Genomic DNA, 25,367 nt, shown 5'->3' with positions numbered 1-25,367 from the left:
ATGATGTATTGTTAAGTTCAGTTGTTCCAATTTGCTTAAGATTTTATGTATTCCTGTTTATTTTTTATTTTATGTGTATATGTGATTTCACCGCAAAAGTGAATCCAGACATTGTTCAGAAAAACTTAGTTTCTGTCTTTCTCACCTTCTCCTCTTTTTTACCTTCTTCCCATGGAATAACATGTTTTACTAGTGGCAGGTATAGCAGCCAGTGTTTTTATGGTACAGCAACTTAAGCTGCCACCTCTGATGCCAACACAGGCATTTCATGTTAGGAGTAGTTTCAGTGCCCAGCTATTCTGCTTCTGATCCAGCTCCTTGCAGATGTCTCTGGGAGGGCAGCAGAGAACAGCTCAAGTAACTGAGCCCCTGTAACCTTTAGGGAGGACACAGATGGACTTCCAGGCCCCTGACTTTGAACCGGCCCAAGCTTGGCTATTGTGGTAGTTTGACAGATGGAAGATCTCTGTTATTTCTCTCTTTTTCTGTCACTCTGCCTTTCAAATAAATTAAATAGAACTTTTAAAAAATGAAACTAGGAGAAATAAGTTTTACTTTAAAAACATTATTTCCTTCCTTTTCTTACAAAGAAAGCATGCTGTATACTCTTGTGCCCTTTGTTTTTTCATTTCACAATATATTCCAAAGTTTCTTTTTCCTTAAGTGTGTTGGTTTGACTTTTTTTTTTTTTTTTTAATCAGAACAGTCTTACCATGTCTTTGTCTAAATGCGTTGTAGGATGTAGTGGTCTGTTATTAATTGCACCATAAAATATAGCACGAGTTAGTGACTTCACTGAGTTTTATTAACAGTCTCTTTGCTTCTCTTCATAGAACATGATAAATGCCTTACCTTTAATTTTTTCTCTCTCTCGCTCAGTCTAAAGGAATTCCTGCCCAAAGAATACATCAAGCAGAGAGGAGCTGAAAAGAGAATATTTCAGGTATTGGAAATGGACAGCAATTTATTATTCTCCTCACTCCCTCTCCTCTATTAGCACAAGGGACTCCCACTCATGATCGTCTGTACGCCGTACATGTGCTCCTCTATAATAAACGATTAGTGACCCGAGAGGAAAGAAGCTGACAGTTCTACTTTGGGCAGATTTATTATCTTAATCCAGACTTTCTTGCTAAAGGTTACTTAGCCCTTCTGAGAAAGATGTGCATACATTTCATTTCAAAGACATTTTCTCTGTTGCGTTAAAACAAGGTGGCAGGCCGTTAAGATGCTCTGGGGACGACGTATAAAAGTAGCTTCTTTGTCTTCAGATCAGGGTTTGAAAGCCAGAATTTGGAAGCTAGTGCTTTTTGAAAATACAAAGTATTCTAAAAATTGAAGACATGTCCATCCTCAGCAACCAGGAAAATAACAACAACAGCAAGTCCTGTCAGCAGTTTTGCCATGGGACTGTCACTTACATGAACCTGAGATTTCCAAGCCTTCCTTGAAGTGTAAGAGTAAATCGCACTGTCAGTTTCCCATGTTATCAATCATGTTTGTTTCCAGTCACTGGTATGTAGCGGTATGTCTCTATCTTCCTCCTTGGAATGGATCCCTGTTAGGACACTCCTCCCAAGACGCTGATTTTTCTATCATTTAAAGTATTGACTCTGAACTTTCTGGGGATGTGGGGTCCGAGGAAAATCTGATGACAGTAGGAACACCATACCTACTATCTTGTGTGCATGCCTCAGTCACTGCCTTTGATGGTGAAGTACACAGGCTGAAAGGGTGCTGTCTCTATCTAGAAAATCTGAGGTCAAGGTTTGTGTGTGCTTTGTTCCCCAGTCCCAAGAAGCAAGTGTCACAGAGGAATTATATTCACAGATGCCACTTCCTGATGGCTCATAGCCACTGTGTGCACCACAGGTAGTAACTGCTTCTCACCAATCCACCTGTTGGCATGGTTGCAAATCATGGGTCCTTGGCTTCTATTGCTTTTGCAGGAGCATAAGAACTGTGGTGAGATGAGTGAAATAGAAGCCAAGGTCAAATACGTCAAACTCGCCCGGTCGCTCCGGACATATGGTGTCTCCTTCTTCCTGGTGAAGGTGAGTTGGATAGGATGTTTACCTCTGCCATCTCTTTTTCTTTTGTGACAGCATTAAGTGGGGTTTGTCATCTGTAGACCTTGGGCCTTGGCACATGTAGCTTTGAGCCCACAGTGACCTGAGTTTAACTGCAGAACATACATGGGCTACCAGGCTGAAGGGTGATCCTAACTGTCCTCAGGCCTCTAGGCAGCTGTGCCTTGGCTTGGCTTGGGTCACTGTCCCTGTTACCTGTGACTCAGCATGACTTCCTACGGTTCTCTGAACAGGGATGTGTGTAGTGGTCCCCCACTTAGGGTTACCTGCATCCTCTATCAGAAGACTGGCGTTGCATACTGCATCTGTTTCCAATCCCGCTTTCTACTAATGCACACCATGGACTGGCTCAAACACTTGTGTTTCTGATACTTAGGCAGAAGACGTGGCTGGAGTTCTGGTTCCCAGTTTCAGCCTGGCAGAAACCCAGTTGTTGCAGGCATGTGGGGCGTAAACCAGTAGTTGATGGTGCTTGTTCTTGCCTTCTCTATCTCTCTGTCTCTCTCTTACACATATCCACTCTTTTTCTTTCTATTTCAAATAAAGTTCTTATTAGAAACAGCCCTTTGGACTAAGTAAGTGAACTTGCTGACCACCACAGAAATTCACATAGTACATCCAGTACTTGAACTTTTGTGCTTTAAGGTAAGTTGTAAGGGACTTTTGTGCAGCCTTCAATTCAGTTCCATGGGAATTCTTCATCTTCCTTCTGGGAGAAAAGAGGTGCCTCTTTGCAGTTCAACCTTTAAGCAAGCCCACGTGGGCCTTCCATGGGTGTTATCCTTAGTTGATTGGTGAACCCTGCCTTTAGGTTTCTTCCTCCTTGACCTCAGGTTCTCTGTTGAGTCATCCATCTACTGAGTTTTGCTGATATCTATATGTTTTAAGGTGAATCCAGGCCTCCTGCCCCTTGCCCTGGACTCTGGAGAAAGCCTGCCATGCCATAACATTTCTTGTGTCACAGGAAGCAGGAAGGGTACCACCTGTGTGGGAGCTGATCCCAAGGACTGAAGTTGGAGGCCCTCGATAGGGAGGCTTGAGGTCTCCAGGCTCACAGTTAAGGACATTACAGAAGGAGGAACTGTAGCTGTTCCTTCTCAGATGTTGTTCTTGCATGTACTCACACTGGATCAAGCTGTTGTGTTTGGAGGGAGAACCAAGCTGTTAAACTTCAGAGAGCCCCTTGCTTCATGCTAGTTAGTTATGTCAGCCAAACAGTTCAGTTTTACATCTTAGAATGCTGGACCTATGCCAGCAAAGAAAGCATGTGACAATTGCCTTGTATTCAGGAAAAAGAACAAGGAGTTGAATGTCTGGTATTCAGTAGGAGTGAAACACTGTTTATGAATTATTGAATGGCACCAGTACCATCTACGTAGTTATGGCTCCCCTTGCCAATACTAAGAGTCACAGTCATTTAGTCAACAGTCGTGTGACCGTCCTGTCTCATTCTAATCTATCAATAAGTCAGTGGAAGAGATGCTAATGTCCTATTTTTATAAACAAGCCTGCAGAGACCCAGAGGGACTCAGTCATTGCCCTAGGCCGGCAATGAAAGAAGCAGGACTTGAATTCAGGTCTCTGGTTCATGGACCAGCTTTTCAACTGCTGTGCTGCCTTCACTGGGGTGATGCAATTTGAGAGGAGGGTACCAGGCTCCATTATCCTGGCTTCCCACTGGCACCACAAGCATGTGGCAAGATGTCTTTGTTTTAGAAGGATCACTTTTCATTTCTTATTGTGAAAGGCTGCCAGTAGCAGATGAGTTCCAACACCTCTGAAAAACAGATCTTCAGAGCATTCACTGATAATGACATCTGTTGTCATCTGTTTTTTGCAGTTTCTTACTATAATCCCTGAAGTATGAAATAAAGCTTTTGAAATCCCATCTTCCCATAATGCTATCTGAATGTATGCAGAGTTCATCTTAGTAATATACTCAAAAACAAACAAACAAACAACCCGTTCTGGGTCTTAGATGTAGGTCAGTGAATTTGGGGTCATAATAGGAAGCTATATGTAATGACAAAACAAATAAATTTGTTCCCCAAAGACATTTTAGTGCTTAAGAAGTGAGATATATCCATGGTTGGTAGGATGATTAGAGGTGGAAAATAGATCTGCTGGTTTTTGCAATGTGTGTGGCTTTCTAGATTCTGTTCTGTTCCATTGAGCTACGTGTTTGTCCTCTACCAGTACCATGTTGTTCTGATCACTTCAGTAGTCTCGTAAGCCTTAGGCAGAGAGATTGCTTCCAATTTCTTCTTCATTTTCAAATTGGGTTTAGCTATTTTCACATACAAGATTTTCTGTATAGAAAACTTCACTGGAACTTTTATAACAATTTCATTAAATTTACACATCTATTTGGGGAAAAGTTTTACTATGATGGGTCTTATAATCCATGAATGTGTCGTTAGCTCCATCTTTCAGCATATAGATCCTATATGTATTATACTGATATCTGCAAAATTTTTAGATTTATTGTTAAAAAAGTAAAGTCGCAGGTTAAATTGATAAGAAATATGTCACTTTTATGAATCAATCCCTTAATATGCTTGAGTATACAGAAGTCACCAGAACCATTTAGACTTTATGATAAGAAGAGATCACATATAGAATGGCACCACACACACACAATGTACCTTAGGGATATTAAGATTTTTTTTTTAAAAGATTTATTTATTTTTCTTACAAAGTCAGATATACAGAGAGGAGGAGAGACAGAGAGGAAGATCCTCCGTCCGATAATTCACTCCCCAAGTGACTGCAATGGCCAGTGCTGCGCCAATCCGATGCCAGGAACCAGGAACCTCTTCCAGGTCTCACACACAGGTGCAGGGTCCCAAAGCTTTGGGCCATCCTCGACTGCTTTCCCAGGTCACAAGCAGGGAGCTGGATGGGAAGTAGAGCTGCCGGGATTAGAACCGGCGCCCACATTGGATCCTGGCGTGTTCAAGGCGAGGACTTTAGCCACTAGGCCACGCCACCAGACCCCAAGATTTTTAAAGAAAGTAATAAATAACAAATTTCTCAGACCTCAAACTTGAACATAGTTTTGAATTGTGAAGATTTGTTCTCATCACTTAGAAAATTAAAAATGACTGTTTCCAGCTTCACAGTCAATGCTTTCATAGGATTCCATCAGAAACTTTAAATAGTAATCAAGGACATTACAATTGACTAAGCATTTAAGCATTCATTTTAAAGTACTTCATCATCCTGTATAACCAGGAGAGTCACTGTAAGTATTCTGAGAAAATTTAGTTTGATAGGCTCATAGCTGCCTTCATCATTATTTTCTCTGTCCTCAAATTCAGTGTTGTGCTTTGTGTTATCATTCGAAGTGCATTTGGTGTGAAGAGATTGATCTAGGACCACAGCTGAATTCTGAGAAATAGCAGGAACTCCTATGACAAGAAGGGATGTGGCTAGCTTTTCTGAATCTCAGTGTCTTCATCTGAAACATAATAATTCCTTCTTGAGTTCGAATGAACATAAAGTGAACCTCTGCACATACACAGGTGCGTTGTCTGGGATGTAAGGACATCAGGTAACAGTTTATCCTGGCCACTTGGTCCTCACTGGGCCTAAGTCTTTCTACTTTGTTGCTGGACTTGAGGCATCCGGGATGTTTAGAACAGAGGCTGGCAAACAGTCAGGGACTGGGGAGTCAACAGCTAGGCATTCCCAGCCAGGCTCCTCAGCTTTATTTGTCCTCATGATGTGAAGGCCACTTCCAGGCAATATGTCAATGAATGGACCTGTTTATATTCTCAGAGAGTTTGCTTTAGAGAGTCTGAAGTTTGAATTTCATGAGGTTTTAAAGTCATAAACAATTCCTCTTTTGGTGTTTCACCATTTAAACATGAAAAATTTGGCCTTTCCCCTCCATAGTTACCTCTGAAAAAGCTTGTACTGAAGTTGCGCAAAACATATTAATAAATAAAATAAAGCAGATTTTGAAGTTCACCCGGTAGCATGTGGAATCATGGGTGCTGTCAATCTCAATCTGGGCCAAGAAGAGGACCCTTTGGACTTAGGCCATGTTGAAGCAAGGGGCCAGGAGCCCCAGCAAGCTGAAAGCTGAGCCCTATGGCATCCCTCCACCCAGTTCAGAATCTCTGATATGAAGAGCAGGTGGTGACAGAATCAGTCAGTCTGCACACCTATGAGAAGAGCCTGCCCAGGATCTGACTTAACCAGAGCCGGCCACAGGGCCGAGCCCACATGCATGGTTGAGCAATGTTTGAAAGAGGACAGGCTGAGCTCATTAAGGGTTCCTGCCTCCTTCCGTCCCATGAGCTGCTTCCAAACAAAACCAGCCTAATTGGGACCCCCATCTGGAGGACAGCATCCAGGTGGCCAGCAGGAGTCACAGCTACAGTCCCCTTTTGTGTGTTGGAATGTGAGATACATGGGTCTTCACTGGTGCCTGCTGTGACCTGCTTTTTGTCTCCTGGAGATCAAAGGATGCTGGTATGTGTAGTTGAAGGCTGGAAAGGGGAGATGTGTTGGGGACTGAGATCCATGGCACAGGATGGGACATGGAGCCTAATGACCTTGTGCTCCTTGTGACATCTCTGGCCCCGATGATCTGAGGCAGACCTGTACCAGAGAAGACCCTACAGCACCTTTCTAGATCTGAGCCCTGTGCTATTTTAGCTTTCTCCAGCTGCTCTGCATTTGGCATGTAGATGCTGAAATAATTGCCTCCTTTGCTGGTGGTCTCTGGTGCCAGCTCCAATATGTTTTGAGTTCTGCCTACTCCTTTCCCTCTGATGGAATTTCCACTGTCCATTGTCTGTCTGCCCTCCATGACATCCTCCCACAGGCTGAAATGATGAGGTACAAGAATCAGGGCCTTCGCACTTCGGTGTCCACAGAGCTCCTCCACTGGGAGAAGTGATCACGAAAATAGCCGGGAAGGAAACAGCTGCAGATCATCTTCCACCTCTAATCCTCTTCCTGAATCCCAACAGCTCAGCCTGCACCGACCTTGTGTGGCTTAGCTGGGTTCCCAAAGCCTCTCATCCTAGGTCTCTGCAGGGCTCCTGAAGGCAAATCAAATTAACTGGCATTACCTGCCAAGCTTTGATTCTACCCTTTATGGGACTGGCTTCTTTATTTAAAAAGAATCAGGGGCCAGCACCATGGCTTAACAAGTAAAGTTGCTGCCTGCAGTGCCAGCATCCCATATGGGCACCACATCAAGTCCTAACTGTTTACCTAACTTCCTGATAATGCACCTGGGAAAACAGAATAAGATGGTTTGATTCCTTGGGCCCCTGTGCCTGTGTGTGAGCCCCAGAGGAAGCTGCAGGTTCCTGGCCCAGCCCATCTATTGAAACCATTTGGGGAATGAACCAGCAGATGGAAGATCTCTGTCTCCCTTTCTCTCTCTTTAACTCCAACTTTCAAATAAATAGATAAATCTTCTTTTGGAAAAAAATAAAAAGAAAAAAGCATTGTAGTTCGTCTCAACCATTCACAGCCTCCTAGTAGCTCCTGGAGGAGACAGAGTGTGGAAGTGTGAGCAGGTTGGTCTGCTTTCTGTTTAGTTCCACCAAATGATGATAGACTATGGTGTGGACATTCTGTTTTTAAAGTCACAAATACTTGTAGCAACTCAAATTATTATCCAAGTTGTGGCTTTACCACCGTCACTACTGTTGGCTTTGGGCAAATTAATAGTCATTTCATTTGCAAAATGAAAAATGATAATGATCCCAATTCTTTGGAGATGCCCTGAGATGAATGGATGATGCTTGTTAAGTGTCTGGGTTGCTGCAGCCCTGTGTTAAGTCTCCATGTTGGAAATGTGTGTGTGTATATGTATATATGCATGTTTTGTATGGGGACGCACACATGTGTCTTTGTATGTGTACATAAACCTCTGAGAGCAGCAGTTGAGTAGTTACTAGAAAGTAGCATTTGAAAAATATTTTTCCCGATAACACCAAAAAGCGTTGATATTGAGTGAAACTTCAGAAACAAGAAATACAAGTCACATGACATGATCAGTGCCACCATTATTTTCCAGTTGAAAGGCAAGTATCTGTCTAGCTATAGCTCTATTTTGTACTATATTATGAATAACTGATTTGCCTAAACCCTTGATTTTCCTAGAAAAGGATTCTTAAGAAACAGACTAGTATGTTAGCTGGCGATCGCATAATTGGTGCACCATGTCCTCTACTACTGAAAACCTGAGGAAATGCAAACCTTTTCACTGTGACAAGCTGTGGTTGACCTTCTTCTGGCCTAATTTTTATACATTTGTATCACTTGAATGAAAAATTCCTAAGAATGACTTGTGTCAAAAAGGGAGATATATTAAAGAGTGTGCATAGAGATATCTTCTAGAAAGACTTTGCCATTTCAACTTCCATCCACAGTGATCTGCCTTCACGTTTTCCCCAAATCTAAGCATTAACTTCTTAAAAACCTCTAATATTTAATATAAATATTTGCTTATTATTTATTTTAAAATCATTTTCAGATGCTCAGTTATTTTTTATTATATATGAAAATGCACCACAGGCGATATAAGAATCTGTGCCTATTTATTGGTATTTTCCAGTTATTGGCTTTTTTTTTTTCAGGATAAGGTTTCTTTCTTTTCCTTCTTCTCCTCCTTTCTCCCTAGGGGAGCTCCTGTTTGCTTGCCCCACCTCAGATATGTCTAAGTTTATATGTGTGTAAAGTTTGAGTGAAAGCTGTCAGTCTTTTGCTCTATGGATTCTTTGAGTGTTTCTGCTACCCAGGGATATCTCACCCAGAAAACATGGAAATATTTACTGTTTGTTCTTCGTATGATACAAATCTGGTATGCATTTGTTTTGGCGTTATTGTGAGGTAAGGACCCGTTTTGTTTTTAAAGATTTATTTATTTTTATTGGAAAGGCAGATATACAAAGAGGAGGAGAGACAGAGAGGAAGATCTTCACTCCCCAAGTGACCGCAACTGCCGGTGCTGTGCCGATCCAAAGCCAGGAGCCAGGAACTTCCTCCAGGTCTCCCATGTGGGTGCAGGGTCCCAATGCTTTGGGCTGTCATCGACTGCTTTCCAGGCCACAAGCAGGGAGCTGGAAGGGAAGTGGAGCTGCCAGGATTAGAACCAGCACCCATATGGGATCCCAGTGCGTGCAAGGCAAGGACTTTAGCCACTAGGCCACGCTGCCAGGCCCTGGAGTGCATTATTTTTAATAGGCACAATTACTCTGTCTTTAAAAAATAGTAGCAACAATGATATACAGGTTAATCCTCTACCTGATAGTGCCAGTATCCCATATAGGCACCAATTTGTGTCCTGCCTGCTCCACTTCCTCTCTGGCTCTCTGTTCATGACCTGGGAAAATTACTAAAGGATGGCACAAATTGTTGGGCCCCTGAATTCACATGGGAGACTGAGGAAAAACTGGCTCCCATTTCAGGTTAACTCAGCTCTGACTATTATAGCTATCTGGGGAGTTAGCCAATAGATGGATCTCTCACTCCCTCTCCCCCCTCTCTGTGTAAAATGCCTTTCACATAAAAATAAAATTTTTTAAAATATTAAAACCAATCATAAGGTGCACTTTTAAAAGCCATTAGATAGAGAAAAATATCAGACCAAGAATCCAAGAGGAAATATGTCTCAGAGATCTTTAGAAAGAAAGAACTAAGTTTTATCTTTTAAAAAATTACTATGTTATTTTTTATTGGAAAGGCAGATATGAAAAGAGAAGGAGATACAGAGAGAAAGCTCTTCCGTCCTCTAATTTATTCCCCATGTGACTGCAACAGCCAGAGCTGAGCCAATCAGAAGCCTGGAGCCAGGAGCTTCTTCTGGGTCTCCCATGCTGGTGCAGGGTCTCAAGGCTTTGGGCCATCCTCTCCTGCTTTCCCAGGCCACAAGCAGGGAGCTGGATGAGAAGTGGAGCAGCCAAGACATAAACTGCACCCATATATGTGATCTCGGTGGATGCAAGGCAAGGATTTAATCACTAGGCTATAGTGCCAGGTCCTGGGTTTTGTCTTAATGCAAAATTAATGCTGTAATTAAATTCCATTAATGCCCACTTACACCTGTTCTGTGAAAAAGAGTCAGCTACTTGGACTGATCAGATCTGGCACTCACCTCGCTGCTTTTTCTGGGGGTCTTTTTACTTCTACACCTGTTCTCTGACACTGTGGTTTCTGGAACAACCTGCTCTCAAGAATATCATCTCCTTCCAGGAAAGCACAGCTCTGCATGAGTCTTTCCAGGCATCTATCTCTATTTTTAGCTTCCATCTATTTGAGTGTGTCAGTCACCCAGCCTCCACACCTGAGTTTTTTGATAACCTGCCTTGTTTTGAAGCCCATTGTATGCAGGCTGATTGCAGGTGATCATGGTAAAATGACCAATGGCTTGGCCGAAGAGGATATATCCAGAGGATTAAACACTGACTCTTGGTATCTTCAATTTCAGGAAAAGATGAAAGGCAAGAACAAGTTGGTACCTCGCCTGCTGGGCATCACTAAAGACTCAGTGATGCGTGTGGATGAGAAGACCAAGGAAGTGCTGCAGGAGTGGCCCCTCACCACGGTCAAGCGCTGGGCAGCCTCACCCAAGAGCTTCACACTGGTATGGGCTGCTGGAGGTCATGAGGGGACTAAACAGGTCCCTTGCTGGGACAGTTGGGGTCAGAAGAAAGACCAGATTGTAGCTCTCTAAGTTTCCCTGGTCTCAATGAGCCTTGTGAACATTTCTGCCAGTTGCAGTGTCTTGCTAAGGAGTGTTTTCCATGAGGCCTAGAAAAAGGTAGCACAGATCAGGAGTAAGTAAATTTATCACAACCCTTTCACCTTGCTCCAGTTCCCTTTCCTCTCAGATGATTCATTTCCTCCTGCAGAAAGAGGATCATACCTGTTTCACAGTCACCAGGGTCAAGTGGGAAGATGATGCTAAAAGAGGGCAAAACTCATGCAAAATAGAGAGAATAGGTGTTTGTTCCTGATGTTTGGACCTGTGAATGCTTCCTCCCCACTTCAGTATTTGTATTTACCAACTGCAACTGTGTAGCCTTCTGTAGCAATACTTAAAAGTTTGGTAGGGCAGGTGTTTTATAGGTTAATTGACCAAGAAGAGAAATAAAAAGTTCTGAAATTTGTCAGTTTCATTACAACACCTGAGTGTCTAATGAATGCTTAAAATGTTAGCTTGTGCTAAGACAACATCTTGTAAAGGAAAAATGTTTTTAAAAGATGTAAAGAAGGGAGTTCAGAAAAGTAATTTCGGAAAAAAAAGAGAAAAAAAAAAAGAAAAGTAATTACGGGTGTAATTTGATTGATAGGTTCATGCAAATTGAAGAAGTCTAAACATGTACCTGTTTCCTAAGGTAGTAACAACTGTGTCTGCATGGCCCGTGGGTGGTTATACTTACTGAGCTACATCTTTGTCTTCCATTGTACAAAGTGATGGATAATTGCTCAAACAGAAAACTCAGAAAAGCCATAGAAGCATGTCATTGTGTTATGATAGTTAAGCCACTGCTTCCTCCTTTAAGTGAAGGATGAAATACTAGAAGAAGCAACTAGAACAGTATCTTGTGGTAGATAATGGTAATCTTGCAAAGTGGTAGAAAATGAAGGCACAAACAGATGGGACAGAAGTATTTGGAGGTCTTCCTGTTGTCTCTGTTACTCATTTTTAGTTCAATTCCTTGATTGTTGAAGACCACATTCTAGTTTCAGTTCTTTTAAGATATTAGTTTGTTTTATGTCCCAGGATGGGAGCATTCATGATCAGTGTTCTGTAAGTGCTTAAATTAGAATATCTTTTCCATGGAGATTGTCCCATATTTACATAATTTTCTTTTATTCTGTTTGGTTATATTTTTTTGTCTTAAGTCTGCCTTATCTGATATTTGTATACCATTCATGCTTGTTGAAAGTGTTTGTTTTATCTTTTTCCTCGCTTTTACTTTTAGCGTACATATTTTGTTGCATTTAGAGTGCATTTTTTAAAAGATTTATTTTTATTGGAAAGTCAGATATACACAGCAAAGAAGAGACCGAGAACAAGGTCTTCCATCTGATGATTCATTCCCCAAGTGGCCACAATAGCTGGAGCTGAGCTGATCCAAAGTCAGGAGTCTGGAGCTTCTTCTGGGTCTCCCACGTGGGTGCAGGATCCTAAGGCTTTGGGCCATCCTCAACTGCTTTCCCAGGCCACAAGCAGGGAGCTGGATGGGAAGCTGGGCCACTGGATTAGAACTGGTGCCCATATGGGATCCCGGTGCATGCAAGGCAAAAACTTTAGCTGCTAGGCTGTTGTGCTGGGCCCTGGAGTGTATTTTTTATGGATAATATAATTGGTTGGATCACGTTGCTTTTTAAAAAAATCTTACTCTATTAGCCTCAGTTGGTATACAATATTTATATTTAAGCTGATTGATGTGTTAGGACTTGTGTCTGTTGTTTTTATTGGTTTTTCTGCTTGGCCGCTGTGTTTTCTCATTTTTTCTTGCTTTCCTGTGGGTTACTTTGAATATATTTTTTTTAAGATTTATTTTTATTTGAAAGGCAGATATACAGAGAGGAGGAGAGACAGAGAGGAAGTTCTTCCATCCAATGGTTCACTCCCCAAGTGGCTGCAATGGCTGGAGCTGAGCCAATCCAAAGCCAGGAGCCAAGAGCTCTTCTGGGTCTCCCATGCGGGTGCAGGGTCCCAAGGCTTTGAGCCGTCCTCAACTGCTTTCCCAGGCCACAAGCAGGGAGCTAGATGGGAAGTGGAGCTGCCGGGATTAGAACTGGTGCCCATATGGGATCCCGGGGCACATGCAAGGCGAGGACTTTGACCACTACAGTATCATGCCAGGCCCTACTTTGAATATCTTAATTGTTCTTTATGTTTTTGGACATAATAGTTTTAATGTCCTTAGTGGTTATTCTAAATAGTATATATGAAGTTAATTATAGCCAACTTTTTCATGCTTTACTCCTTTAAGTGAAGAATGAAAGGCTTACCTTTTTTTTTCTTAAAAATTTTTTTTTTTATTTGGAAAGCAGAGATACAGAGAGGAGATACAGACATAAAGATGTCTGTTGGTTCACAGTGACCATAACAGCCAGAGTGACCCTGAGTGACCATAACAGCCAGAACGGAGCCAATCTGAAGCCATGAGTCAGGGTCTCCCATTTGGATGCAGGGGCCCAAGGCTTTTGCTCATCCTCTACTGCTTTCCCAGGCCACAAGTAGAGAGCTGGAAGGGAGATAGAGCAGCCAGGACCTGAACTGGCACCCATATATGGAATTCCAGCACATTCAAGGCAAGGATTTAGCCACTAGGGTTTTGTGCCATGCCTGGAAGGCTTACTTTTGTTTAGGTCTCTTTAACTCCCCCACCTTTTGACAGGATGAAATTGTTTAAATTTTTTTTTTCTCTATACACTAAAAACCACATGGGTTGGTGTTATAGCTTTCACTGCTGATCTATGAAATTATTAAGGAGGCCAATTAGGTGAAGGATAGTCCACTTGGTTTATCTGTTTTTATCCATTCTGTTCTTCCTAAAGCTCCTATCTTCTGGTCATCATTTTCTTTATGTTTGAAGAGTCTCTGCTAGCCGTTCTTTCAGCCTAGGTCCATCATCAGTAACTTGTAGTTTTCATGCAGCTGAGAATGCCTTTATTTGTCCTTCGTTCAATGAAGAATGTTTTTACCCAATGCAACATTTTGAATTAGAATTCTTTTTGTATTTACAAAACGTCATGCCACTTTGGTTTCACCTCCTTGGTTTCAGATGAGAAATTTGCTCTTTCAATTTGGCATTCGTTTCTAGGGAATGTATCATTTTATTCTGGCTGGGTTGTGTCTGCAATGCCAGCATCCCGTGTAGGTGCTAGCTCAAGTCCCAGCTGCTCTGCTTCTGATCCAGCTCCCTACTGTTGACTGGAGAAAACAGCAGAAGATGGACCAAGTTAAAGATGACCCAGATATGACTCCTGACTTCTGGCTTCATCCTGGCTCAACCCCTGAGGTTGGGGCCACTTGGGGAGTGAACCAGTGGGTGGAAGTTCTCTCTCATTCTTCTCTAGTACTCAGCCTTTCTAATATTTTTTTTTTAATTTTCCCAATTATTTATTTATAAATTTCAAAATTCTTGTGTAAGGTTAATTTATTAGTGGTTTCCTCAGCTTTAATTTGTATGTTTATATCTCTTACTAATTTTGGGACATTTTCAGCTGTGATTTCATTAAAAAAGTGTTGGGGTTTTTAGGTTTTTTGTTTGTTTGTTTGTTTGTTTTAAGCTCAGTGTTTCTCCTATTGTTCTGGTGACGATATTAGTATGTCTTTTGTTTTTGTTGGATCCCTGAAGCTCTTTTTGAGTTTTGGCTTATTATTTCTTTATTGTTCAGATTGGCTTGATCTATTTCAAGTTTACTGAGTCTGTCTTCTGTCATCGCCGCAATACCATTTTGTCTGTCCCATGAGCTTTCTACTTTGGTTAGTGTACTTTTCAGTTCTGTAATTTCTGCTTGATTCTTAGTAATGACTTCTATTTTATTTTTGAAAGCTTCTTTTGTTTTCCTTTTTTCCAAGAGAATCAGTAATTGACTGCTGAAGCATTGTAATAATGGCTGCTTTAAAATCCTTATGAGATAATTCCAGTATCTGATTTATTTCAACATTAGCATTAATTGATTGTCTTTTCTCATTCGTCTTGTGGCTATTCTGCTTCTTCGTCTGACTAGTGATTTAATTTTATCCTAGGCATTTGGGTTATTATGTTAGGAGACTCTTGATCTTACTTAAATCTATTTTGTCAGGCACCTATCTTGCTTAGTTTTATTGTGGTGTGTTGTGACCTGCTTTTACGGTCATTAGTTACAATGGCTTTTTCATTTCTCCAGCCCTTGTATTTATGTTAGAAGACTCTTAATCTTACTTAAATCTATTTTGTCAGGCACCTGTCTTGTTTAGTTTTATTGTGGAGTATTGGGACCTGCTTTTACGGTCATTAGTTGCAACGGCTTTATCATTTCCCCAGCTCATGCATTACTATTGCAGATTGTGTCATGCTTCTGAACATCCTGGGGCTCGTTCTGAAACCTTGCTGCTCTGTGACTTCTGTTGAAAGAGGCAGAAGCTGCTGGACCTGGGTCTCTTTATGCTCCAGTTGGGGGTGGAGAGACAGCCCTTCTGTGGCTGCTGCTGCAAAGGAATTGGTCCACCTCCCTGCAGAGCAGTCGGGTGGAGCCATCTCTCTGCTCCACTGCTTTGCAGCTGGAGGAGAGCACACCCAGGGCTGGGACTCCCAGCAGCATCCCTGTTGGACTCTATCTTTCCTGGTGCTTGAGCCACAAAGCAGGCTTTTTAGGAACCTCTTATTGGAGATTTACCTCTTAAGGGACAATATGGCATGTAAACACACACACACAAGAACTGGCCACATGAGGGTTCCGCATATGCAGAGACCACTACCCAATGTACTTTCCTATTCTCAGAATCTCTTTCCCTTTCATGAACAAATTTTCATTGTATTTTTGGAAGGAAGGATCAGGGAAATTGAATTGTTCGCTCTTTGCAGATCTGGAACTCTTAAGACTTTAGAACTGCTAGAATATCTGTTGTGGCTTTATTTATCCTGGTGCTGTTTTTTTTTTTTTTTCCAGGATTTTGGGGAGTATCAGGAAAGCTACTATTCAGTGCAGACTACCGAGGGAGAGCAGATATCCCAACTGATTGCTGGCTACATTGACATCATCCTCAAAAAGGTATTTGGCATTGATGCAAGCTGGAAGAGCCGGACTACATCCTTTATAGTCTTTTTAGAGGGTGTGAATGCATTTGGGAAAAGAAAAGTATTTGGAATACTTGCTTCCTGAATTTGGTGTTTGACATTCAGAAGGCTTCTGTAAGAGGTCTTCAAGATCCTGCATGAATTTCAGATGTTGGTGCCACGTGTATTTGTATTGATGACTGCTGGGTAGGGAGCCGTGGTGTACCGCTTAGGTAATGAATGAACCCAACTAATCTTATAACATCTTCCTCTCCATGGTTACCCTTCTAGTCCACCCAGAGGAAAGAGCTAAAAATGGTTCCTTTTTGATCGGCTATAATGAAGCTATATGTTACAGTAATACCCAAAAAGAGAATTTCCTAAGGCTGTAAGATGTGGCTAGTCCCTTACATTTACCAAGTTCTCATAGAATGTTGGTGCATTTTGACTTTTTATGTATAAAACCTGTACCGTAATACAGACAGAAGACTTTGCATATGTAAATATTGAATGTGAATATTGTATTTCTCTATTTTATTGTTATGATTTGATTCCCTCATTGCTCTTTAAATATCCAATACAAGAAATTTGGGGCATACTTCAACAATTTTTTTTTTTTGCTATTGCATTTGCAAAGGTCTTTGTATTGTCTTAAGAAGTGTCTGTTTTCATTCATGTATCATGCTTTATCTCCAGAAACAAAGTAAAGATAGATTTGGACTGGACGGTGATGAGGAGTCCACAATGTTAGAGGAGTCTGTTTCCCCCAAAAAGTAAGTACTGAGTCAGCTGGAGAACTGCTTCCTCCCTACCTGGGCTGTTTCCTCCTGGCAGCTCTGGGGCCTGTCCTTTCATGCCCATGACCTGGAGGAAGACGGTCCTGAATGGTCAAGATGACCCTTGCCTCTCTAAGTGACCAGCATTGGTATTTTGAGGGTCTTGGTAGAGTGGCTGAGGATTTCAGGGGGATGAAGAGAGCAAGGTGTGGTGTTAAACTCCATCCTTCATGAATGCTGTTGTGAATCTCCTTGTTGATATAAATCTCATGTATTGGGTTGTAATCATCATTAACCTGGAGACTATACTTGTGTTTGATTCAGGCCCTTTTAGGGGGAGGAATGTAGGATCTAACCCCTGGAGAGGATAGATGTTGTCTGTGAAGCACGTTCCCAAGTGTGCTTGCTTTCCTTAATCTGAAGCCACAGGGGAGTGGTTAGAACAGAAGTCCGGACTCAGCGATGTTTGGCTGCAATGTAGACTCTGTGTTATCCTCTGCCTACCTTAACTGATCCAGTAAAAGGGGCTGATGATAGTATAGCCTTTTGGGTCTTGTTTTGATGATTGAGTTACTACTAAGGGAGCCCATAAAACAATGCCTGGCACATAGTGTTTGACCTTATCATCATCATTTAAAACCAGAACAGTCTTAAGTTAGCTCCATTTATGGGCAAAGAAACAGACTTCCTAAAGCTAAATAACCTCTAATAACTGATCCTTATTGGGAACTCAGTAATGGGCTGCCCTTTTCTTGAGAGAATCACAATAACTTTTGTCTATGTTTTCCTTTGTGCACCTCATGTGCCAGCTTATTTTATTCCAAAGAAAACTCCATTTGCAAGAGGGAGGAGGCTTTATGTTACTCCCATTTGTGACTAAAGAGACCAGTGCTCATGAAAGCTGATTGAGCTGCTTATATGGGATAGAGCCAGGCTTTGCATTCAAATCTTGTGCTGTTTCCTATAGTGCACATAGAAAATTCCTGCTGTGTACCACTGTGTTGAACTTAGTTACAACATTGTATCTACTTAACAGAACTTTATTCATAATCACTGTGCAGGTACTTTTCCATTTGACCCCTTGTCGGTATGCACGCTGGGGTTGAACTTGATGTGAACTTGGTACATTTTAAGTTCTTACAAGTTCTTTTTTTTTTTTTTTTTTTTTTTTTTTAAAGATTTATTTTATTTTTATTACAAAGTCAGATATACTGAGAGGAGGAGAGATAGAGAGGAAGTGGAGCTGCCGGGATTAGAACCAGCAGCCATATGGGATCAAGGCGAGGACCTTAGCCACTAGGCCACGCTGCCAAGCCCAAGTTCTTACAAGTTCTTACTTGCCCTAGTAAGGTGCCATGTATTGTTAGATGTATTAGTGACCACCAGATGGAAATTAGTAAGCTAGTGCTTTCTGACGGTGAGCTGTTCACACCAGCAGGCCCTGCTGTGCTGTACTTTCCATAGGAGCAGCTCAGTGAGCATCAGTTCCAAGTACTAGAACTCTGATCTGTCAGGGACCCATATAGCCCAGCTGTCAATAGCATCCCTACAGAGTGTTATCAAGGCAAGCAGAAAGAATGATCCAAGGTGGTCCCTATTGCTAGACCCTGAGCAATGCTGCTGATTTCTCAATGGAGCCCCCAGACCTACGCTCCCTCGTGTCAACCCCTCTACAGATTTTAGCATTTCTCTGATGATGTCACCTTTTTGGGCTCTAGGATGGCTCTCCAGCCTTGCCCTGGTATGTGATAGTTTGAAGGCTTGGAAACTGAAGCCCTTGCCTATGATCAAAGCTGTTCTCCCCTCCTCCCTGAAGATCCCTTCCCACCAACACAACCTCTCCAGCGTCTCCTTTGTGCCTTGTCTACCTCACTTCTAATGCTGTCCCACCTGAATCTTCCCACTTCACAGTTATTTGCATTTAGTATTCAGTCCATGAAAATATCAAGCAGTGAAAGAATTACGTTTTTTGGTTAGACACCCTAAGAGTCTTTCTAGCATTTAGTTGAAGTCATCTGGAAAAGGTGCCAAAGTTAGGCATGTGGTCAGAGCTCCAAATGTAATGCAACATCCTCCATGGTCGAGGCACCTGGCCTGGTCCAAAGAAGGAGAACTAAGCTCTGGGGGTTTTGTTTCAGTTCATTTCCACATGTCTCCCTTAAAGCTCAGGTTAAATGCGCTGTGTCTCCAATGTCTAGACTAGAACCTGGTGTGAGGTATAGATGCTTGTTGAATGAATGTTCTTTTAGGTAAGCATTAGCAAGTGAAAGACCCATATAGCCTGAGCCTTCCTTTAAGCCAAGGCTGTCATTATTGTAAGAATTTCTGCTGCTTTTTCTTTTTTCTCTCTCTCTCTTTTTTTTAAAGAACTAATTACATCATGTCATGAACCTATTAAATGGAGTATTTAAGAGTAATGAATTGCACTAGTGATCATAAAAGGATTCATCTTGCAGCTGTCCTGCTGAGCATTCTGTGCTAGTTCCTCATTGCTGGTGTTCTGTGTGTCCTGCTCACTGTGAAGCAGTGAACCCACGTGACATCTATAACTTGACCCCAGTTTACTCTGTGTGGGTGCCCACCTTGCAGTAACCAGGCTACCTTTCTCCACAGGTCCACCATCCTGCAGCAGCAGTTTAACCGGACTGGGAAGGCAGAGCATGGCTCAGTGGCGCTGCCAGCTGTGATGCGCTCAGGCTCCAGTGGGCCTGAGACTTTCAACGTTGGCAGCATGCCCTCACCACAGCAGCAGGTCATGGTCGGGCAGATGCACCGGGGCCACATGCCACCGCTGGTGAGGCTTCTGGTTCTCGGGCTCCATGTGCTAGTGTACTGCCCCGGTGTGCCAGGGTATTATACTAGCACCCTGACAGCTTGTTTTGGAGCTCTCAGTATCTCTTGCCTGAATGCTGTACTATTCAGACTTGCAGTCTTTTTTCATTGTGTGATCACAGCCTGTTCCAGATCACAGGAGTCCTCTATGGCAAAGAGCATGGAACACCTCTCAATGCACCCTGTGCTGGAGGGCCTGAGCCCTGCTCCTCTGCCTTTACAACCTCAAGCTTGCCTGGCCCAGACCCCACTCTGAAAGTCTGAGAAATAGACCAACAGTCCTGACTCTTCAGCCATGCAGTCATGGACTGCTGGTGTGTCCCGTCCAATTCCCCTCTCTACCTTGGAAATCCCATGTTCTCATGCAAGAGTGTTTGGGATGCTCAAAACTCCCTGTCTGTTGCTTTGGGTGGGATCTTCACATGTTTAGCAGAAGCATTCCCATTAATACCCACAAACTCCTGGGCATCAAATCTTTTGTCCTTAATACTCAAGAACCAGATAGCGCCAGTACTCCCCCTGAACTCCCATCCCCCCCCCTAAATAGACCCTTCTGAGCCTCCCTGGCAGCTTAATTAGGCTGTGCACACTTGTCTGATTAGAACGCCACTTGCAATCACCTTCCTATTGCGTACTATTAATACAATGCCATGTCTATTTCTAGCCCCTGTGTTGAAATGGGAGGTGGTATGGCTGCCCTTTGAGCTCAATGCTGGGCTGCTGTGTCTCAAACTCAGGGTCAAATTGGGCTGTGCTGTGTGCAGAGAGCCAGGGTTGTCCTGGGAGAGTGCACGTAACCTGTGTTCCACCTTTGCAGACTTCAGCACAGCAGGCCCTGATGGGCACCATCAACACAAGCATGCACGCTGTCCAGCAGGCTCAGGATGACCTTGGTGAACTCGACTCGCTGCCACCTCTAGGTCAGGATATGGTAAGTCCCATTGAGCAGTTTTCATTGCATGTCTCCACCCTAGGCAGAAAATAGAGCTGGGCACTCAGTCTGTGCTCAACTAAGTGGATCCCTACCTCCAGCAAGCTGTTGAGTGCTTCCTGCTGGTTGTGCCTCCAGGAAGAGACCCACTAGAATGCTTGCTGCCATGGGCCATGTCTCTTGGGGGCTGACAGCTTGAACTGTATAGAATCTTAGGTTGTGGGGTCCAGTTCCAGTTCTGTTGTTACTGGCTGTGTGAACCCAGGCACCTTACCCTCTTGAAGCCTCTGCTTTGTCATCCATCACTTAGAGGTGTCAGGTTCTAATCATGGATAGCATTTTTACCATAGCACCTGCATTGACTGAAAAAGTCAACAAGTATGAGCAGTTATTTTATTACCATCAGTGGTTCTTTAACTTTAGCATGCATCAGAATCCCCTGCAGGACCTGTTAAGCACACACTGCTGGGTGCTGTCCCCATTCTTTCTGACTCAGTGGATCTGGGTTGAGACCTGAGGCTGTGCGTTTGTACGGAAACGCCAGGAGAGGCTGGAGCTGCCTGTCTGGGATCTGACCTTTGAGAACTGCTGGATTAGTGCCGTTGTACTTTCCCATGGGGCAGGGGATGTGGCCCAGAGACCTTTTTGTAGTTCCTGCCACCTGAAATTGTCTAGCTCCTCACCATTCCAAACTGTGGTCCCTAAGCCAGCAGCATAGGCAGAGCCTTGGATCCTGGGGGTGGCAGAAGAACCACAGCCTTACCCAGACAGCTGAGCGAGCCCACAGTGTAGCTAAGTCCCAGCTCTTTTGTATAGGAAGCACTGGCTAATGCTGTCACTCTAATCCTTTTTCTGTACACCAGACTCCTTTGAGAAGCTTTACAAAGCCAGAGACCCTGGCTCAGACCAAGAAATGGGAGGGGACATCTATTCATGTTTTTCTGTCCTCCCCAGGAGATTATGATGGACAGGCAGGGTTGCAAACCACTGCTATAGGACTGACAAGTCCCATCAGAGGAGCCGGAATTGCAATATCCCATTTGTGTTCATCTGCTGCAGCCAGCTCAACCATCCTCCAGATAGATTCCCCTGGAGTTTGTTTATTTGCATGCTTTGGGGTACCAAAGTTGCTGGTATCCCCAGTGCTGTTGCTCTCAGGACCCTGAAATCATTCAATACTGAGCTTTTAATGAACTTCACAGTGAAAAATCTATTATGGGCATACTCCCATAATGAACCCATTAGATTGTTTCAAAATATTTGGGTTTCACACACCTGCTTTACCATTTTTCAGAGAACTAGAATGCTATAAGCTATTCCTAGTACCATGCACCTGCTGGATTTAGATCTCTGTTGGAGGATATTTGGGGAAACAGTACCCCAGCATTGGGTCATCATCATTAGTGTAAGTGGTCTCTGAGTATCTACCTCCTGCAGGGCCAGAAAGCAGAGGATTGGCTATTTATAGGTTCAAAGAAACAAACTGTGGGAGCTGGAAAAGTTTTTTTTTTTTTAAAAAAATAATGGAATTCCAATAAGGACCTGGATAGAATGTGTCTAAGCTCATGTCAGTTGTTAGTGACAGAGCCCAATCCAGAATGCGAGGCCTGGGCCATCACTCAATCCTGCCAGAAAAGGTGCCACATGCATATGAACAAGGCATTTCTTCATGTTGAGGGTGATGCTTGTTGAAAACAAGAGACACTCAAAAAAGAAAGAAAGAAAAAGAAGAAAAAAAGAAAAGAAAACAGAGACACTCTCTGCATGGATGAGAATCCCTGTGAGCTGAAGCACCCCAATTCTAACCCAGCCCCCTAACACACAAGGTGAAAATTTACAATAACTGGTGGTGTTGATTTGCAGTATGATTATGATGGGGCATAGATTCCTCTACCCCTTCTTGTCATTCTTCTCCAGTTGAGCTTACTAAATAAAGCTCTTGACAGTTTTTCTACCTGTGATCTTAAAAGCTGAAAATAGTGGTAATAAGGATAAGACCCAGGGAGATTTTGAATGCCCTGCACTTTCTCTGATTAATGAGCCGGAGACCTGTTAAGGATATTGTTTTGGGAGGTTCAGGGGCCCCTGAAGTGTCCGCTCTGTGAGAGGAGCACAGCTCATATGCTGCTGGTCGCTTGTGGTGGGACGTCTCTGGACTCCCAAGGAATTCCGAGCCGTGGTGGTATCATGCTCATGTCTGGCTTTGCAGGCATCAAGGGTATGGGTTCAGAACAAAGTTGACGAATCCAAACATGAAATCCATTCTCAAGTCGATGCTATCACAGCTGGAACGGCTTCAGTTGTTAACCTCACGGCTGGTAAGTCCCTGAGGATTTGTGGTGTGTTGTGGCTGGGATTGGGGGTTTGATTGAAACAACAGATTTTTTCTATTATGAGAGGAGAATATATTTGTAGGTACTCGGAGTGCTTCAGGCATTTTCTCCCCTTGACCCAGGAGACATAGAAGGAGTATCACATTCATTTTCATTTTTATCATGCATCATCAGTACAAAGTATTTGTGGTGGCAGGCATTTGGCCTAGCAGCTAAAATGCCCACATCTTACATCGGAGTACCTGACTTCAGTTTCTAGCCCTGGCTTGCAATTTCAGCTTCCTTCCAGGCAGACCTTGGCATGTGGCATATGATGACTCAAGTAATTGGGTGCCTGCTACCTATGTGGGAAACCTGGATTGAGTTTCCAAGTTGTAGCTTTGGCCCAGCTTCAGACATTGTGGCCATTTTAAGTGTGAATCAGTGGTGGGAGTCTAACTTTGTCTCCTTCAAATGAAAACATGTTAAAATTAAAACTATTTAAAAAAAAACACAGACATAGTTGTTCTCAGTATTCTGCCTGGTAAGGATCCTGGGAGCTTCTGGTCTGACCATGGTTGTGAATAAACAGGATGGTCCCCTGGGTCTCCCACCTGGGTCTCATCCAGCAGTGCCAGCTTCTGGCATGACATGACTTTCCAGCTGACTCTTTCGAGTTAGAGCCAGGAGCTCAGCTAGCTCCTGCTCACAGGGTTCTCTTGAAAAGGGCCAGAGATGTTGAGGCTTCCTTTGGAATTTGAATCATCATGTGAAGCCTGCAGGGCAGGTGAAAGGATTTTTTGTTTGTTTATTTGTTGAATTTGAGAAACAGAGCTCTTATCTGCTGGTTCATGCCCCAAATTTTTACAGTGGTCCCAAGCTGGCACCAAAGCCTGGTGCTGGAAACGCAATCTACGTATCCTCAATTTGGGGCAGGAATCTGATTACTCAAGCAATCCCTTCTGAGTCTTTGTCAATAGGAGGCTGGAGTTGGGAGCTGGGATCAGGAATCCAACCTAGGTTCTCTGACGGGGACCTGTGGCGGGTATTTTAACTGCTGTCTTAACCACTGGGCCCAACACCCAGGAAGAATGGACAGAAACAGACAGCAGTCCCCATCCCTGTGCTCCAGCACAGCTTTGGGTCTGAGTCCTGCCCAAAGCTGGGGGGTGAGTCCAGGCCACAGTGTGGCTATGCAAATTCTCATCAGGACCACTCCATCCTCACCCCTCCTGGCCCCTCCTCCTTTGATGGCAATGGTCCTTCTCTGCCCCAGGTGACCCCGCAGACACTGACTACACAGCTGTGGGATGTGCTATCACCACAATTTCTTCCAACCTTACGGAAATGTCCAAGGGCGTGAAGCTGCTGGCAGCCCTCATGGATGACGAAGTGGGCAGTGGTGAGGACTTGATGCGAGCAGCCAGGACCCTTGCTGGGGCTGTGTCAGACTTGCTAAAAGCTGTGCAGCCAACTTCTGGAGAGGTGAGCTCTGGGGGCCAGCCCAGATTCAGGCTCAGAGGAGACAGGTGTAGTCCTCTGGGGTCCACAGAGGGGTCTCGGCTTCCTGAGCTTTTTCTTCTATCTTCATGGGACCCATCACCCTATAGTAGAAGTTGGAGTTTGTCAAACTGAATATGAAGTTATTGTTTAACCTTTGGGATTTGTTGAGCCTTAGTATAAAGGGGACATGCGTTTGGGGTTCATTGAATGTGAAGGGGCAAAGGGACAAGTTTAGATGGAAACCTAAGAACTGAAGCCATATGGCTTATGCACACTTAAGGAGCATGTGCATTTGCACTGCAGTTTCCATAGAGTGTATCTCGCCTTGACCAGCTGAATGAGCTTCTTAATGGGACATCTTTAGTGTTTTTACCTGTTGCTGGTTTATGAGATGGGGTGTTTCCTTGCTCTGATTTCAGCGGAGCTTTGGGTATGTGTCTCCTCCCTGGTGGCTGCCTGGAGTTCTCATTTCCTGCGAGACAAGCTAGCCATAGGGAGCTCTTCTTCCCGTCATGTCCCGTGGCACTATGAGGGCAATACACTCTTTCCAACCAAGGTGTGTTCTCTGTTTCTAGCCCCGGCAGACGGTGTTGACCGCAGCTGGCAGCATCGGACAGGCCAGCGGGGACCTCCTGAGACAGATTGGAGAGAATGAGACCGACGAGCGATTCCAGGTAAGGTATTCAAAGCCTCATGATCATGGAGTGCAATCCAAGTGAAGGTTGAGACTTCAGTTAGAAAAGTAATGGAAAACACACCAGGTCTTCCTTGAGCTATCTTGTGTAAGGATGAGGTGGGTGTTCCTGGGGGCAGTGGGAGGATATTTTTCTGGAAATTTTTGAAAAATTGCATTTTTAAAGGAAACTTCATTTCACTTTCATTTGGTACCATCCTTGTAAAAGCCCTTATTTAGCACTTCTGAGGGTGTGTCTGTATATCAAACGTTCTCCTCACGTAAAAGTAGACAACATTGTGATATTAAGTTGTGATGATGTCCGTATCACCCAAATTCTGCAGTTATCCATCCTTGGCCAGTCTTATTTTACCTGTTTAGAAGCAAATTATCTATTTATTAATTTTTTTTTGAAAGGAAGAGTTACACACAGAGAGAGAGCTTCCATCTGCCAGTTTACTTCTCAAGCAGCCTGGAACTTTTTCCAGGACTTTGAAGT

The 25,367-nt window shown here is 43.4% G+C and overlaps 1 protein-coding gene across 4 annotated transcripts in view; it reads left to right on the top strand.

The window, feature by feature from the left end:
• Positions 1-25,367, top strand: part of TLN2 (talin 2) — a 462,999-nt gene that overhangs the window by 295,461 nt on the left and 142,171 nt on the right. For all 4 annotated transcript variants that reach the window (XM_058665748.1, XM_058665745.1, XM_058665746.1 and 1 more), the window contains 10 exons: positions 880-943; positions 1,950-2,054; positions 10,546-10,701; positions 15,735-15,836; positions 16,538-16,614; positions 19,231-19,411; positions 20,267-20,380; positions 22,590-22,698; positions 23,969-24,177; positions 24,771-24,869. In XM_058665748.1, coding sequence (XP_058521731.1) covers positions 880-943; positions 1,950-2,054; positions 10,546-10,701; positions 15,735-15,836; positions 16,538-16,614; positions 19,231-19,411; positions 20,267-20,380; positions 22,590-22,698; positions 23,969-24,177; positions 24,771-24,869 — 1,216 coding nt within the window. The remainder of the gene's footprint in view (positions 1-879; positions 944-1,949; positions 2,055-10,545; positions 10,702-15,734; positions 15,837-16,537; positions 16,615-19,230; positions 19,412-20,266; positions 20,381-22,589; positions 22,699-23,968; positions 24,178-24,770; positions 24,870-25,367) is intronic.

This window comes from Ochotona princeps, chromosome 6 (genome assembly GCF_030435755.1).
Source record: "Ochotona princeps isolate mOchPri1 chromosome 6, mOchPri1.hap1, whole genome shotgun sequence".
Taxonomy (NCBI): Eukaryota; Metazoa; Chordata; class Mammalia; order Lagomorpha; family Ochotonidae; genus Ochotona; species Ochotona princeps.
Note: the sequence above shows the minus strand (reverse complement) of the source record. Positions and strands in the feature narration are given on the sequence as shown.